This window comes from Eschscholzia californica, unplaced genomic scaffold, assembly GCF_041429995.1.
Source record: "Eschscholzia californica isolate CP2 unplaced genomic scaffold, dmEscCali1.0.p SCAF_2, whole genome shotgun sequence".
In the NCBI taxonomy this organism is placed as follows: Eukaryota; Viridiplantae; Streptophyta; class Magnoliopsida; order Ranunculales; family Papaveraceae; genus Eschscholzia; species Eschscholzia californica.
Window position 1 is genome coordinate 37,267,879 of NW_028238309.1, and position 17,654 is coordinate 37,285,532.

Genomic DNA, 17,654 nt, shown 5'->3' on the forward strand with positions numbered 1-17,654 from the left:
GCAGACTTCCCTTTCGTCGACACTATCATCTTGGTGGAGATGTCGAAGAAATTTTCGTTCCCAACTATGAGAATGTACGACGACACCTCAGATCCAGACGACCATATCGCCTCTTACAAACAGAGGATGTTCACTGCAGCCATACTCAGGGACCTTAGGGAGGCTTGCATGTGCAAAAGCTTCGGGTCGAGCCTATTGGTCCAGCTCTCCAGTGGTACACCAACATGCCGAACAACTCCATCGCCTCATTTGCCCAGCTGACAGACACATTCGTCGAACAGTTCGCCAGTAGTAAGAAGTTGGAGAAGCTCTCTGGAGATCTTTACCGACTTAGCCTGAGGCGAGGTGAACCACTTAGAGATTATGCGGGGAGGTTCAACAGAGAAAAAGTCTCAATCCCCTATTGCAACCAAGAGACGGCAGTGGATGCATTTCGAAAAGGGTTACTTCGAGATAGCGAACTCTACAAAGAACTCACAAAGTTCAACTGCATCACCATGGAGGACGTCCTTGCTGAAGCCTGGGTAGAGATCCGTTGGGAAGAAGACGAGTACCATCAAAGCAGACACTACCTTAGGGACGAACAATCCTGCAAACGTCGTTAGAGACGAACAGATCGCATATCAGATGGTAGATACTCAGAGCCTTACACTACCTCAAGGAGACCTCAACCTCGAGACAACAGAAAACCACTCGACCCTCCAAGTCAAACTAGAGAAACCACAAGGACCAATTCGCAACAGAATTCCAGAGTAAAACTTGAACGTCGAACCAGTTGAAGTTGTAGCAATCTTGAAGGGGATGGGAAACAATGTCCGATGGCCAGGAAAGATGAAGACCCCAAGTGAGAAATGGGACAACTTTAAATGGTATGAGTTCAATAGTGACTATGGAAATACCACTGTTGAATGCATCGCCCTCAAGCTCGAAGTGGCCAAGTTGCTGAAGAGAGGTCATCTCACTAACTTGTTAACCGACAAGGGAAAGAACACATTAGCTCAAAGAGACGCACTGACTAGAGAACCAGAGGAACCTACACCCTCAAAAACATGCCTAGTCATAACAAGAGGATCAGAAGTGAGTGGAGTCAGTCACTCAGCTACCAAAAGAAGTGCTCGAGTTGCAGTCAACCCATTCGGCAGCTCAACCACAGGGCCCTCCTATACTGAGCAAACTATTAGCTTTCTAGACAATGAAATTTCTACTCTCATTATAACCCTCATCATTATGCCCTCGTTATTTCACTTACAATTGCTAATTGTTTAGTTAAACATTTACTTGTAGATAATGGGTCTTCGACTTACGTTTTGTTTCTACATGGATTGAAAGGTATGGGTCTGGATGAATCTAGCATCTGTTGTCGCTCAAGCATTCTAATCAGATTTAGTGGTGAACATAAATACACACTTGGAGAGCTCACTTTACCAGTCTACGCAGGAGGAATCAACCTCAGCACGACGTTTGTAGTGTTGGACTGCCCTTTAGCTTACAATTTGATTCACGAAAGACCATGGATCCATGGCATGAGGGTCGTCCCTTCTACTTTCCACCAAGTTGTCAGATTTCCAACCCCTTGGGGAGTGCGAGATATTAGAGGAGAACAGAGCACCTCGAGGAACTGTTACAAAACACTCTGAAGGCCCCAAAGTCTCCATTATAGGAATTGGACGAAGTCCAGATACACCCTGACTTTCCATACCACAAAGTGCAGATAGGATCAAGGCTCAATCCTGTATTGCGTAACATACTCATAGAATTTTATCTCTTAATCACAATTGTTTTGCTTGGTCACATTCTGACATGACAGGTATAGATCCAGAGGTGATAGTTCATAAACTCCAAGTGGATCCTAACCACCCTCTAGTGAGACAGAAACGAAGAAAGTTCACTCCAGAGCGTAATAGGGTGATTAATGAAGAACTCCAGAAGTTAATTGACATTGGATCAGTTCGAGAAGTCAATTATCCAGACTGGTTGGCCAACGTAGTAGTAGTAAGAAAGAAGATTGGGAAGTGGAGAGTCTGCATAGACTTTACCGATCTCAACAAAGCATGCCCTAAAGATTCTTTCTCGTTGCCTCACATCGACATGTTGGTCGATGTCACTGCTGGACACGAGCTGTTGAGTTTTATGGACGCCTTTTCGGGATATAATCAGATATTGATGCACCCAGCTGACCAGGAGAAGACTGCATTTGTTACTGATAGAGGCATATTCTGCTACAAGGTTATGCCTTTCGGGCTCAAGAACGCCGGAACAACCTACTAGAGGCTAGTAAAAAAAATATTCTCCAGCATGTTAGGCGAAATTATGGAGGTCTACATCGATGACATGTTGGTCAAGTCCTTGATCGCTGATCAGCACCTCAAACACCCCCTGCAGGCTTTTGATGTCCTAAAAAGGTATAACAGGAAACTCAATCCCACTAAATGTTCTTTCGGTGTGTCATCAGGAAAATTTCTAGGCTACATGGTTACCCAGACAGTCATTGAAGCTAATCCTGACCAGATCCAGTCGGTCATCAATATTACTTCTCCCGCTTGTGTCAAGGACGTCCAAAAACTGGTTGGTCGAGTAGCTGCTCTAAGTCGCTTTATCTCACGTTCGTCAGAGAAGTGCCATCACTTCTTTTCCACCCTACGAAGTCCAAAGAGTTCAACTGGACCCCAACTTGCGAAGAGGCACTTCAGGAATTGAAAAAGTATTTAACCTTCCAACATTTACTCTCGAAGCCTAAAGAAGGTGAGAATTTGTATATATATCTAGCGGTCTCCGAGACTGCCGTAAGTGTTGTGCTAATTCGAGAAGAAGAAAGTAAGCAGTTTTTTGTTTATGACGTTAGTAAAACCCTGCTTGACGCCGAGATTCGCTATAGTCAGCTTGAGAAACTCGCATTGACCTTAGTCATGGCAGCTAGGAAGTTGAGACCATACTTCCAATGCCATTCAATAGTGGTTGTCACAGCCTTCCCCCTGAAAAACATACTCCATAAACCAGAGTTATCAGGGAGACTCAACAAATGGGTCGTAGAATTAAGTGAATATGATATAACCTATCGGCCTAGGACTTCCATAAAGTCCCAAGCATTAGCCGATTTCATCGTTGATTTTTCAGCTAATACTTTGCCAAAGGCCGAGAAGGAACTTTTGTGTCTTATAGATCAAAGCAACCAAAGGTGGATCTTGTCTGTAGACCGCTCGAGCAACATGAATGGGCTTGGTCTTTGCATGGTTCTCTAATCTCCAGAAGGAGACATTAGATGCAGCTTCAAAGCGACCAATAACGAAGCAGAGTACGAGGCCCTTATTGCTGACCTAGCCCTTGCCAAAGACATGGGTAATCGACATCTTGAAATCAGGTCAGACTCCCAACTAGTAGTTAACCTGCTTCAAGGGACTTACCAAGCCCGAGACGCCAAAATGACAGCCTATTTGGCCCATGTAAAGGAAATGCAAGTCAAATTCGAAGAAACTTGTATAACGTAAGTTCCTCGACTTGACAATGAGCACGTCAATGCACTGGCCAACTTGGGATTCTCCATCCAGACTAAAGCAGTTCAGATTGTCCCTTTGGTCATCCTCGAGTGGCCAGCTGTATAGAAGTCCCCAACTTCCCAAGTGGCCAGTACAAATCTAGCTGATAATTGGACGATTCCAATACTCCGATACTTAACGAATGATGAGTTTCCAGAAAATAAAAATGAGGCAAGGAGACTTCAAGAGAAAGTTGCACGGTTCACTATACTTGAAGGCCAGTTACTAAAAAGATCATACTCTGGCCCATATCACAGATGCGTCAATCCTAACGAAGCCAGATACGTACTAGCAGAATTACACGAAGGTGAATGTGGTAATTAATGATGCATAAAATGTCCAGACGTTGACTAACGTCTAAGGGTCAAGATCAGACCTGAAGTCTCTTGGAACGACTCGGCTTAAGGAAGTAGGACAGCTAAACACCTGACGGTCCATCATACGTTCCCCTAACTGGGAGGTCGGCCGGAAGAAATCAGCCCTGCACTAAACGCCCTTGACATGGATAAGATCAGCCATGGGATCTTAAATGGAATAAGGGGGGGTCTCTACAGGTTTGGCCCATATCTTACGCCCAGAACTGGGGAGATATCAGCGCTGCGCGACCTAATGACTTCATCCCGGACTTTCTAGAAAGATCTCAGTCAGCCTCACATCTTGAAGTGTTTAAGCCCGATAGGACTCCACGTATCTAGAAGATGAAACTTCTCCTTTAAAGTCTATCACTCTGGCAAGCTATGTACAAAGTATCCTTGAACTTAGGAACTTTCACTTATCAAAGATTCGGGATAGACTCGAAAAGAAACTCTAGATACACAAAAGAGGTAACTTCCCTTACGGTTTGACGGCCACCGCCTCACTACCGCCACTAATCACAGTCAGCTTAACTTCGCCTATAAAAGCCCCCCCACTTCGTCCTTCACAGGACACGATCTCTTCACTCCAAAAATATCCCCCAAAAGGATCGATCAAACTTAGGAGCTGAAACATAAGTTTACTTATGTAACACGCTATGCTAAATAAGGAATCCAGAAAGAGTCTGACTACGTCCTAGCAAACTTAGGAGCTTTCACTAGACAAACGCCTCCTGCCCTGAAACCCAAAGGAGGAGTCCTGGTTAAACTCATCTTGCTCTGAATCGAGTAGTAGCCTCGATAGCAAAAACCACAACTAGGGGACCTAAAGGTAGCCTTGGTAGCGAAAGCAACGACCAAGGGCCCTAATTTGAAAACAGCCCTGCTAGCGAAAGCCACGACCAGGGACAGGACAGCCTCTGTAGCTACGGCAACGGCCGAGGGACCTAAGGAGCAGTCCTAGTTAAACTGAAATTTGCTCGAGTAAAACTGACCCTTCACCAAGGTCCCAAGGATAAGTCCTAGTCAAACTGATCGGCTCAAGCCGGGAAATGAGGTAGCTCCGGTAGCCACGGTGATGTGACACGAAAATGTCACATTTGGAGAGCCTAACTTAGACTGATTAGTCCTTATCGAGTGTTATCAATAATATTTTATGTGTTTTTCTTGTTAGGTATCATTTTTGGAGATAAACATGTAAACCGGAATAAAAGGAATGAATTGTCACTATCAATTCATATGCCGAAAATGATAGAAAAAGATATCAAGCAAATCATATGACAAGTGGAGTCAATGACGAGTCCGACGGTGAAAACGGAATTCAATTCGGAGTTCGGACGGGGAAGATATGAAAGAAAGAAGCCAAAGTCTTTTCTTGAAAGCACTCTCCTTTGTTTCTAGTTGGGAATCAAAGTCAAACCCAAAGAAAAACCAAAATCCCACAAAGAAAAGGATTAGAGATTTTAGAGGCACCTCTTTAGGGTCCAAGCTCCAAGGTGAAATGGTCTAAAGACTTAGTCAAACTTTGACTAAGTCTAGGGTTTGACTCAAGTTAGAGATAAGGGGTCAAAAAAACTACTATTCATCATCTTCTAGCTTGGAAAGGTGAGAGAGAGAAAAGAGGAGGCTAGGGTTTTGGGGGTTCTTCATCATCAAGTTCTAGGGTTTCAAGGCAAGAGTTTGAAGAGAGGGAGCTTGAGAGAGAGGAGGCTGCCGGTTCTAGCTTGCCCGGCCAACATGGCTCGGTCGGCCAAAGCTAGGACCGGCTGGAACAACAAGTGCTCGGGACTGACAGAGAAGCTAGCAGCGTCCACGAGAGCTGCTCGGGTCTTCAAGGAAGCTGTTGCGGGAAGCTTCCACGGGAGCTCTGCAGCTCGGACGGGCAGCTGTTGTGCACGAGCAGATCAGCACTGGAGGACGCGACCGGAAGCTTACTCCGGGACGCATCTGCAACACGGGAGCAAGCTCGGGACGCGCGCACGGCCCGCGGATGCAACCTTTGGCCCGGACCTGATTTTCTTGGCCGGAATCTAGGGATTTGGCCGGATTTTTCCACCTTCTTTGGCCGGACTTTTCATGATCTTCCGGCAACCTTTTTTATCTTCTTAGGGCTTTTACTCCCCATGCCATTATCTTGCTTCTCATTTGGTTTGATTTGATTTTGGGTTAGAAATTGCTAGAGAGAGAAAGCTAGGGTTTAGCTTTAATGGAGGTTTGTGATAAATGGAGAAGATGATGGTGGTCGCTATGGGGAACCCAAAATTTGCTAAGGGGAGATCGGCTGCACCTTAAAGACTCATATTTTCCGACGATCTTAGCCTCAAACCACATTGAAAAAGGGGGATTCTCTCATCATCTTCTTCCATTTCTTATTTAATCACCATGTTTAGCTAACTTTAGTGTGTCGATTATATGAGATGAAATGTGATGAATTCGTGATTATGTTTAATATGATTTGATGTTTTGATTATAAATTGATGTTCATTTATTTCGATTATCTTAGCTAACTTTATGTTCATTTATTTTCATGTGTCTTGTCAAGCACTTCGCATAGTTAATAGACGAAACGAAGTATTCGATATCGATCGTAGTCTAAGTCATAATTTCATGTGTCTTATCATGCACTTCACATAGTTAGGCGACTAGACGACACTTTCGATGACTCGGGATTAACCGATTTAGACGTTTGTTTGACTAAGTATGATCTCCGGATATACATGGTACTTAGAGACATCTACTTTAGGAGTCGAATATCGATTGTACCTCGACACATCAAATCGGACTACACATAGTCGTAGGTTTATCATTATGGATTCCCGAACTTCGACACCTCTCTCACTTATTTGTTGCCCGAATCGAGTCTTATCGTCTCCCGACTCTTGTTCCTCCGAACTCTTCTCTCGAATCTCTCTTGCCCATTTACTTAGATTGTTTAGTAGTTTTTATTTGTTTTCATTATTCCCTCTTAAATCAATCTTTAAACTCCCCATTTACCCTTGTCCTTTTCTTTTTAGCCTAAGTTAGTATTTGACATCTAAACCGAGGGATAAGACCCTTCGTTATCCAAACTACCAACTTATCCTTGGATCGACTCCGGTTTTACCGGTTACTACTTGATACCTCCGCTTGGGTGTGCAACCTTTTCGGGTGCATCACACGGCTGCAACCCGAGGCCTCGCAAGGAGAAGTCCTAGTTAAACTTAAACTCTTCACTCGAGTAAAACGTGGTCCCTGAGGATCCCCAAGGAGAAGTCCTAGTTAAACTACAGCCCTAGCGATGGTGACCGGGGGTATAAGGAGAAGTCCTTACGAAACTATTCATGCCTAAAATGAGGAAGACAACCCTGGTAGCTAAGGTAATGACCAGGGGCTTGGGAGGAGTCCCGACGAAAACTAGTCGAGCTCAAGCCGACGAAACCAGCTCTGATAGCGAAAGCCATGACCAGAGGTCTAAGGAGAAGTCCTAGTGAAACTAGTTATGCTCAAGCAACGAAACCAGCTCTGGTAGCGAAAGCCACGACCAGAGGTCTAAGGAGAAGTCCTGGTGAAACTAGACGAGCTCAAGCCGACGAAATCAGCTCTGGTAGCCCAAGCTACGACCAGAGGTCCAAGGAGAAGTCCTAGCTAAACTAGTCGTGCTCAAGTCGACGCAACCAACTCTGGTAGCTCAAGCTACGACCAGAGGTTGAAGGAAAAGTGCTAAGACCAAGCTAATAAAGACAGCCCTGGGAGCAATAGCCATGATCAGGGGCAAAAGTAGGCTCGACATACAGAGCCACTCTAATTTGGGTTCTATTTTGCAGAAGGAAATAGTAAGACTAGGGCATGGTAGATTAAGCCTAACTTTCATTAAATTTTGCAGAAGCGATCATTCAGAGCATGCGTAGTAAGTTTAGGATTGCATTAGTAAGATAGGGTTTATGCTAACATTAATTTTGCAGAACTGGCGCACAAAACGCAAGACATCAACAAAGGGTCGCGACAAACAGTCACAGCTAACAAATGGGGAGTCAACAGACTTAAACATGAAAGATAAAAAGAGATACAAAAGTATAAGGGGAAAAAGGTAATTCTTTATTAATTCGTAAGAAGGACCTATTATAGAAGAAATTACAGAAAATGACACCAAAACCACTGGCGCTCGGGTCTATTACAGAAGAAATTACAAAATACCCAATAGTTGAAGGGCAAAGAAAAAACCAAGAAACGTGAGCCACAAAGGCAGTCACATGTCTCGGCTGGAGAGGAGATGAAAGTGCACCATGTATCCCTTCCTAGAACTGTAGTCAAGACCAGAAGACAACCAAGGACAAAAGAACCCTTTTAGCATCATCGCCTTGTCCCGAGTACCTAAGCGGGAGGAACTACTAGTAATCCTTACCCTCCTTCGAGCTCAGACATAACGACGCGTGAAGTTACCACGACCATAATGAAGAAACCCATCCTTTATCAGGGTCATTATGAAGAAGCGTTCCTCAAAAGAGACACTTGATTTGAACTCGAACAGAGGCCTCAACTTGAATCCTTGAAAATAACAGGGAGAAAGTAAGAAGCCACGTCAAAAGAAAAAAAAATCTCTGAAATCATCTTCCGAACTTTTAGTGATGAAGGGTTGGGAGACTGAAGCAGGCTATTTATAGTGGAAGAAGATGACCAATAGACCTCTCGAAAACAGATCAGGGGTCACTAAAGACAGAGGCCAAACACACATCAAAAGTATTTAAGTGAATAATGACTGGGAGACGTGAACGGCTCAAGAACAACGGTTACCAATGAGGTCTCAGCGGGCCTCGAGGAGACGTGTTTCATCCACCAGTCACGACGCTCCACGCGTCCGTGCATGAAGAAACAAGTTATCGTGCGCAGTAATCTAAAAGATCAGCCCCGGAAACACGCGATCAGAGAATCAAATCCATGACGTCACGAAATCATGCATAGAAAAGACTAATTACTCGCGCAGAAGGCGAAACGTGTCTCAATAGAACAAATCACATGTCAAGACAAAACATAGTTGGGATGGCTCTGGCAAAAACAGCGCTCTATGAGAGAGGATCTCCACTTAGCAGATACCAATCAGCTCTGGAAAATCAGCACAATACTAAGTTCCACTAACTAGCCCTAGTCAAGGTAAGACCCAAAGAGTTTCTCGATACAACTCTGGGACAGGTAATACTCTCGACTTCAGGCCCTCAAATAAAGTAAAAAACACACGAGTTACTTAAACTCCTTAGTCTCTTTACTTTCAACTAAAGAGTGGCGGGACTCATGATGATGCATAAAATGTCCAGACGTTGACTAACCTCTGAAGAGTCAAGATCAGACCTAAAGTCTCTTGGAATGACTCGGCTTAAGGCAGCAGGACAGCTAACCACCTGACGGTCCACCATACGTTCCCCTAACTGGGAGGTCGGTCGAAAGAAATCAGCCCTGCACTAAACGCCCTTGACATGGATAAGATCAGCCCTGGGATCTTAAATGAAATAAGGGGGGTCTCTACAGGTTCGACCCATATCTTACGCCCAAAACTGGGGAGATATCAGTGTTGCGCGACCTAATGACTTAATCCCGGACTTTCTAGAAAGATCTCAGTCGGCCTCACTTCTTGAAGTGTTTAAGCCCGATTGGACTCCACGTATCTAGAAGAGAAAACTTCTCCTTTAAAGTCTATCACTACGACAAGATATGTACAAAGTATCCTTGGACTTAGGAACTTTCACTTATCAAAAATCCGAGATAGACTCGAAGAGAAACCCTAGATACGCAAAAGAGGTAACTTCTCTTACGGTTTGACGACCACCGCCTCACCACCGCCACTAATCACAGTCGGTTTAACTTCGCCTATAAAAGGCCTCCGACTTCGTCCTTCACAGGACATGATCTCTTCACTCCAGAAAAGATCACCCCATACTCAGAGTTCTCACAACTCGCCCCCCAAAAGGATCGATCAAAAATCATTCTTTTACTGCAAAGAGCACCCTGACTGTCTTGAGCGTCGGAGCAGTTTTCGAACCCTTCGCAGGTTTTCCCCCCACGGGAGCAGACGAACAGGAACAAGGAACAAGGAGCTAGAGCAAAGGAGCAAGGAGCAAAAGAGCAGAGCAGAGCAGAGCAGACAAGCAGAGCAGAGAAGCGGAGCTGAACAGAGGAATCTCTCCTCTCCAAACAGAATATACCATCATAACGGAGGCTGTCATGCATCAACTCCCTTTTTCATGTTGATTTAACCGGGAGCCAATTTTCGACATCAGCAGTAATCACGCAGGTGGTCGCAGCCTAGCTAATCGAGCCTTCACGGGTGGTTATTACTGGCCAACCATGAGAACTGACGCTTCAAATTTCTCTAAATGGTGTCATAGCTGCCAGCGATTCGCCCAATCCTCTCATTTGCCACCTGAACGCCTAAACTCCATTTTATCACCTTGGCCCTTCATGAAGTGGGGGATAGATATTGTGGGCAAACTTCCAACAGCCCCAGGGCAACGAGTATACAGCTAGCCGTTACTGACTATTTTACCAAGTGGATCGAGGCCGAAGCCTATCACCAAGTTCGAGATCGAGAGGCAAAATCCTTTGTCTGGAAAAATAGTATCTGCAGGTTCGGAGTTCCGAAAGAGATTGTCACAGACAACGGGTCTCAGTTCATTAGTTTTGATTTCCAAGACTAGTGTCAAAATTGGGGAACCAAACTCAGCTTCTCTACCCCGAGGTACCCCCAATCGAATGACCACGCAGAAGCTTCAAACAAGACAATCATAAAAACCTTGAAGAAAAGGCTCAAAACGCTAAAGGAGCATGGGAAGACGAGTTACCTGGAGTCCTCTGGTCGTACAGAACACTGCTCGAACTCCAACTGGCGAAACACCTTTCTCCCTTGCAGGCTCAGAAGCTGTTCTGTCAGCCGAAGCAGGACTTCCATCAACTAGATACCAGTGGACTAGTGAAGAAGGGAACTGGGAACAACTCAACCATAACTTAGACACTATAGATGAGTTACGAGACTTGGAACTGATTAGAAATGCAGCCTACCAACAGAAGCCAGCTCGCCGCTACAACAAAAATATCAGGGAAAGACTGGGTACTTCGAAAAGTATTCCCGGCCACTAAAGAAACTGGGGGTGGAAAATTAGCACCTACTTGGGAAAGACCCTACCTAATAAGTAGAATAGTAGGCAAGGTGCATACAAACTATAAGCTAAAAATGGACTCAACATTAATAACAGTTGGAATGCAACACATCTAAAGTTGTATCGTTTCTAAACTCTAAACTTTTTGTTTAAATTTTTTTCTCAAATACTTTACTGACTTAAGCATCGGAGAGTCGGTGGGTTAGAGCATCTTACCCAGAGAAACAGACGTCTCGCCAGAGGTGTATTTCTAACCTTCCAAAACTCCACCTCAAAAGTTTATATTGTCTTAAAAACTCTGCTAAGTAACTTTTGTACTTGAGGGTCGATGGCGCCATCATCGACCACCCCTCCTCCCCTCCTACTGATGAGTCATGAAATTATCTCATCTGAATCTCTTAACTCGGGTTAGTTAGTCCATTTCGAGCAGTTACTCTGATAAATTACTTGTTTTTTCTCTCAGGTGTCTTTATAGGGTTCAGTGTGAAAAACATACGAAATCGGGAGAAATTGATGTTAGGGACATTTTGGTCATTTGGTGATTCTGGAAATTTTGGTCAGCGTCGGTGCTCGGTTGAAAAGTAAAATCTAAGGTGAACTCGAGGGTGAAAACGGCAGTCAAATCGGAATTCAGATGGTCTAATTTGAGCAAGTCAAACTTTGGGTTAAAAATCAAGTCAACTTTGAGATGTCAAAGACACGTGGAGCAAGTCGGCTGGCTCAAGGGAAATTTTGGTAAGCGTCGGTGGTACATTCTCGGGACAGAGGATGGAGGTTCCGGTACTTTGTGCGCAACCAACCTTCTATGCTCCTGCTTAAGTTCAATAATCCCGGACGTACACGTGGTGTCAGCTACGTCCAACCATGGGCGGACCAATGTGAGGGCAAGAAGGGTCAATTGCCTCTGGTAATTTTTGAAAAATTTTAAACAAAGTAAGGGTGATTTCGTCATTTAAATTTCTTTTAGAAACTCAGGGTTTACAACCCAGCCGAGAGGAGAGATATTGAGAGTATTTGGAGGGAGAAAAGATTGGGAGGGATGGGAGCTTTGGGTAATCTTATTTCTCCCAAAATTCTTCAGTATTTCTAGCTTTCATTCAGCCATTATGGTAGTGACAAGTTATATTTGTTTTAGTTTCTTCTTTGTAGATTGGTTAAGGGTTTTATTGTTTTTCTCTTTCTAAAATTTTGATTGTTTTACATTAGTTTAACCTTTGAAGAATTGTGAACACATGCAAAATTCTAGATTGTTATAGCTTCTAGTTTTGATTGTTATAGCTTCTAGTTTTGATTGTTATAGCCTCTAGTTTTGAAGTTTTGATTGTTATAGCCTTTAGTTTCTCTCCCTAAATTGTTTTAGGGTTTCCTGTTTCTCTCTCTAAATTGTTAACCAATGATATTTGATAAAGAAAATTTATAAAGTCTAAGTTCATAATTGTTTCTCCCAATATTATTTTAGGATTTTTGCTTGTTTCTCTAAATTATTATATTTTTTATTTGGAACAAGAATACTTGAGAAAAACCTGGAGATTTCATAGTATAATATTAGATTTTAACTCAAAATAGAAATTCATTTAAGTTAGTCTCTCAAAACCCTAAACTTAGGTAGTGTATTTACTAGTTAGTCAAATAAAAAATTTTATTCCGTTCGAAAGTATGTTACTATTTATATAGTAGACATGATCCTTCATACAAAAAAAATCTATTAAGTTCAAGTCAAGAGCTCACCTCCCCTGATTTGAAATCCTGGTTCTGCCTCTGCGTCCAACGACTTTTCCAGCGCGTCAAAATTTATCCCGTAGCCCGTGATGCACATTATTATGGCACCATTTCCAGAAAATTTGAGTTGATTTGCCCAAATAATGGGAACAGTAAGTATCTCATTAATATTCCTTTTCTCTTTCTCGTCTTTATCTTCTCCATATTACCAGTAAAGTGGAAAGGAAAGATGGAAAGCCTAGTATTTTTCTTTCTCTATCACTCTAACTAATTTCAGCAACAATCTAGAAATAATGGTAAGTCGGATTTGGAGAGATATTAGAGAGAGACCGAATGGTTTTAGGTTATTTTTATCTCTGATTTAGAAAGCATGGCTGGAGGTTTATAAAGAGATTTGATTAAATCTTTAATTTTGCTGAATTTGATTGAGTTAATGAGTTTGCAGGAATAACTCAAAGATGGAAAGAAGTTAATAGTTATGGAAAAAGTTATGAGCAATTTGAGACCAAAAAATTTGTTGGGTTTGAGTAAAGTTTGTTGAAGGGTAGTTTTGCAGCAAGGTCGTTTTATAGGCGGCCTTTTACCATTGAGCATATTTTATGAATTTAAAAGTAAGGAATAGAAAATAAATTCAAACAGGGTCAGCCACACGAAGATGATGTCAACATCCAAATTTGGATGGTATTTGGATTTAAATTTAAAAGTGGGACCCACTATATATTTTTGGTATTATCAAATCCAAGACCATCCATACCATCAACTGGTCCTCCATTTGTAAGCCGCGCAAAATAGGTGGATTAGGTTTCCGATCCCTGCATATTGATAATCAAGCTTTTCTGAGCAAATTAGTCTAGAAAATGGTAAAAAATCATCAGGAATATTGGGCTCGTATTCTGAAAGCTAAGTATTTACCAAAGATCTTCAACCTAGCACTTTGAAGTCCAATCACTCTTGGCCATGGAAGTTCATTTGTAAACTGTATGAGCAAGTGGAGGGTCTTATTGTCTGAGACATTAATAAAGGTACTCATGTTAATATCTGGCTCGAAAATTGGATTCCTAACCACCCGTCCCCAATACCTAACATCAGAAACATTGGACTAACTTGGGTTAGCAAACTAATTACCAATAATAAATGGAATATGAATATTATAAACAATTGTTTCTGTATTGATATTAAAAATGTCATTATTAGTATTGATTTGCAGATGGACGCTGATGACACAGCCAGGTGACCTTTAAGCAAATCGTGTAATTATACTATAAAATCAATGTACAATTATCTCAGAACTAACAGGTATGATCCAAACAATGAATTACCATAATGGAACTACATTTGGAACATGAATACGATGCCAAGAATTAAACTTTTCCTATGGAAATGGTGTACTAATAGTCTACCTGTGAAACACAAAATTGGTAAGTTCATTGGGAATGTCTTTACTTGTGTAAATAGTAATGCTAATGAAACAATCGAGCATTCGCTACTGCATTGTCACTATGCCAAAGAAATATGGTTTCATTTTCGGGACATGACGGAACAACTTACTTCGGTAAAACAACGGATTCTTCTTTGGAAGGATCTAGATGAGGAACTAACTAACTTATATGCTAAAATTATGTGGTTTATTTGGAAAGTCAGGTGTGACTCATGCTTCTCAACAGAAAAACAATCACCTATTCAGACCATTCAACTAATTATAGCCTCCTCAACCGTCCCACTGAAGATTACTACCAAAGGCAAAGAACCAAAGCAACACCAATGTAACCCTCCATCGACACCATTTCTCAAAATTAATACAGACGCATCCTTTACAGACTTAGTTGAACTAGCAGGGATCAGCTGCATCATTTCTTATGCTGAGGCAAACTTTATATCAGCGCTAGCGGATACAGTCAGAGGTCAAAATGCGGAAAAATGCGAATGTTTAGCAATTAGATCGGCACTCCTATGGGCTATAGATCTCCAGCTTCACCAAGTCCATATTGAGAGTGACAACCTCAACGTTATTTCTTATTTGGAAGACCAAAGCTACTCCACCCAATGGCAATCTTGAAAGCCGAAATACTCCACTTGAAAAGCAAATTTACTAACATCAAGTTTTCCTACATTCCGAGAATAAACAACGTGAAAGCTGACGCAATAGCCAAATGGGGAAGAAAGCATCAACAAATGAATATTTGGAATTCCCTCCCGTCTGTTATTAAGGACGTTGTTTAGTTTTCCCCTTCTAGTTTTTCTTTTCTTTTCTTACCTTGTAAGTTCAAGAAAAAATCAATTTAATAAGTTTAAATCTATTAGTTTCTTTCCTGTTTGACTTAATTTGGGGAATTCAAACTCAAATGGGAAAGCCAATTTGACCGGATGGAAGAGGAGATAAGGAGGGAAATTGTTAGATAGGATTTGTGTTAGGGCATACACTTTAGTTAGTTAGGGCATACACTTTAGTAAGCTTAGGTCATCCATTATTATATTAACCCACTTATGTTTTCTCGTTAAGGATAAGGTGGTGTGCAGGAAATAAATTACAAGAGAAATATCTGGACAACGCCGAGAGAAAGATTTTTGCCACTAAGAGGGACGCAAAATAGAGAATCGACACAACAAAAAAAACAAAATGGATCAAGAAGCCTCTGAATCTCTAGTCGACCTTTTCTAGTGGGAGAGAGATCACCCCTAGTGAACAAGTATTGAGAGCGAGACTAAGTGAATACCCCTCGAATCACTTTCGACCACTTCAACAGAATCGACCACAGAATAATCCCATTCATTATCACGGAAGGGAAGTGTCTCTTCAACCATCTTGTCATGGTGGAAAGATAGGCAACACTATCAACCTTGTCCTTTGTCAGTTTACAAAGTAGAAGTTGTCGATGTCAAAAAATGGCAATCTGATTATCAGTCTGGAATAAGAGGCTTAATGCCAGATCACGTCTGAATGGGTGAGTCTGCTTCTTTGATTCCAATTCCTACTCCTAGGAACCTGGGGGAATAACTTGCAAATAGTTCGGAAACCTCTCCGACACTCAAGACAGTTAGATGGTCCTTTGTAGTTGAAGTATTGAGTATTGATTGATCCTTGGGGAATGTACCTTGTTGAAGGTGATGTTATGCCCTTTTATAGGCTGTTTTGGATTGACTGCGATGAGATTGAGGCGGTTGAGATCTACAATGTTGTACTAAAAATACTATTTTGTAGTTAGAGTTTACCCTTTGTATTTATCTCGTATCCTAGATATTTAGAAGTTCCTATGTTCAAGGATCATTCGTAGATATCCTGCTAAAATGACTGATTTTCTAGGAGATTTTTTTCCTTTGAGACTCTAGAAGCCCAAGTTAATGAAACAGTTAAGATTTTGACCGACAGAGATCTTCGGGAAGATTTAGGATTAAGTCGTTAAGCGTGTGACGTGTTGCTGCCTTCCCATGTTCAAGATGTAGACATCGACTTTGTTTACGCGGACCCCCCAACTCTTCTTACGAATCCCAGGGCAGACTAGGTTGTGTTTGAGGCAGGGAAGGATTGGCGCTCCTTAGATGAACTTGCCGACCTCTTGATTCTGAGATTAGGTGGCAGACCTCTTCGGGCTTGGTGGTCCTGTTGCCTTTAGACGGGTTGACCCTTTGGGCTTTTGGTCTTTTCTTGACTTATAGACGACAACAGACGGGTGACCATTTTATCTATCATCAGAAGCTGCTTGACATGTTTGTAATAAAGTCGGGGACACTCCCACCTTGATTTAGATTCCAGTTTACGCTGCTTCCTTGTAAGTCGAGCATACTCTTCCCTTGCTTGAAAGGAAGCTATCACCTTTTTTTTATAGAAATCATATCCATTTTCTCATCACTACGCTTCATAAAGGCAAGACTAACTTTTTCCTTTTTCAGATGTTCAGCATATTTAAGTTCCTTGACCTTAAGAGTATTAGCCTCTTCTGCGAAAGCCAATCTCGATTGTTGTAATAAATTGAAGCTCCAAAGAGACCTTTTCAGCACGAAGAACATCCAAGTCCGAACAAGAAGCTTGTAAATCTCGCTCAAGAGACTGAATTTGTAACTTATGGATTTTTAAGTCTCTCTCACAACGATCAAGCACGTCTTTACACGCAAGCTTGGAAAGAAGATAAGGAACTTGGGAAGAGATAAAAAAGAAGGGGACATACAATTTGCAAAATTGTTGTTGAAGGTTATTGGCAAGCTTGAAAAGAAGATAAGGAGTTTGTTTCAACATACATCATGAGAAGAAGACTTACCTTTACCACTAGTTTGACGATATGCTGAAGAAGGATTGTTATTCAGAGTAAGGGAGACTTCCTGATGGAAGCAAAAGCCTCATCAGCAAGAGAACAGGGTTAAATAAAGAATATAAGTCCATTGAAATTCAAGAAGGCTCTTACAAATAAATAAAGAATATTACCCGAAGAGGGGATGAAGCGGCAAGGTTGTCCGGTTCTCGGATAAGAATCCTTGCAGCGCCCAACAGTGGATTTATGAAGTTCCATTGCGTCTCAGACTAAGTCCTAGACGCTCTTGGGTTTACGTGGGCCGCGTCCTAGAAGCGCCTTTAAACTCGGATACTATTGTCTGGCCCGACTTATGGCAACTTCTAAAATTGAAACCTTTCATATTTTTTTCTTGTGCTTCCAAAGGTTGTTGTCCCACTTGTTTAGGAACTTCTAAAAAACCAAAATTTTTGTTTTTAAACAACTTCTAAAAATTGATAAAACAACTCTTTTGAAAAACTTTTCAAAACCGAAATCAATCAAAATCAAACTTTTAAAACCTTTTTCAATAATCAACTTGAATAATCTTTAAATCACATTCAAAACTATCAAATTGATATGTCTAAAACACTTTTAGACATAACTATCTATCTAAACAAACATAGATTGTTCCGAAACTTAGCAAAAAATTAGACACGTGCA

General features: G+C 41.9%; 1 protein-coding gene across 1 annotated transcript; it reads left to right on the forward strand.

The window, feature by feature from the left end:
- Positions 1–224: 224 nt before the first annotated feature.
- Positions 225–605, forward strand: LOC147557679 (uncharacterized). The gene has a single exon (XM_086658917.1). The coding sequence runs from the start codon at positions 225–227 to the stop codon at positions 603–605; it is 381 nt and encodes a 126-aa protein (XP_086515043.1).
- The last annotated feature ends 17,049 nt before the right edge of the window (positions 606–17,654 follow it).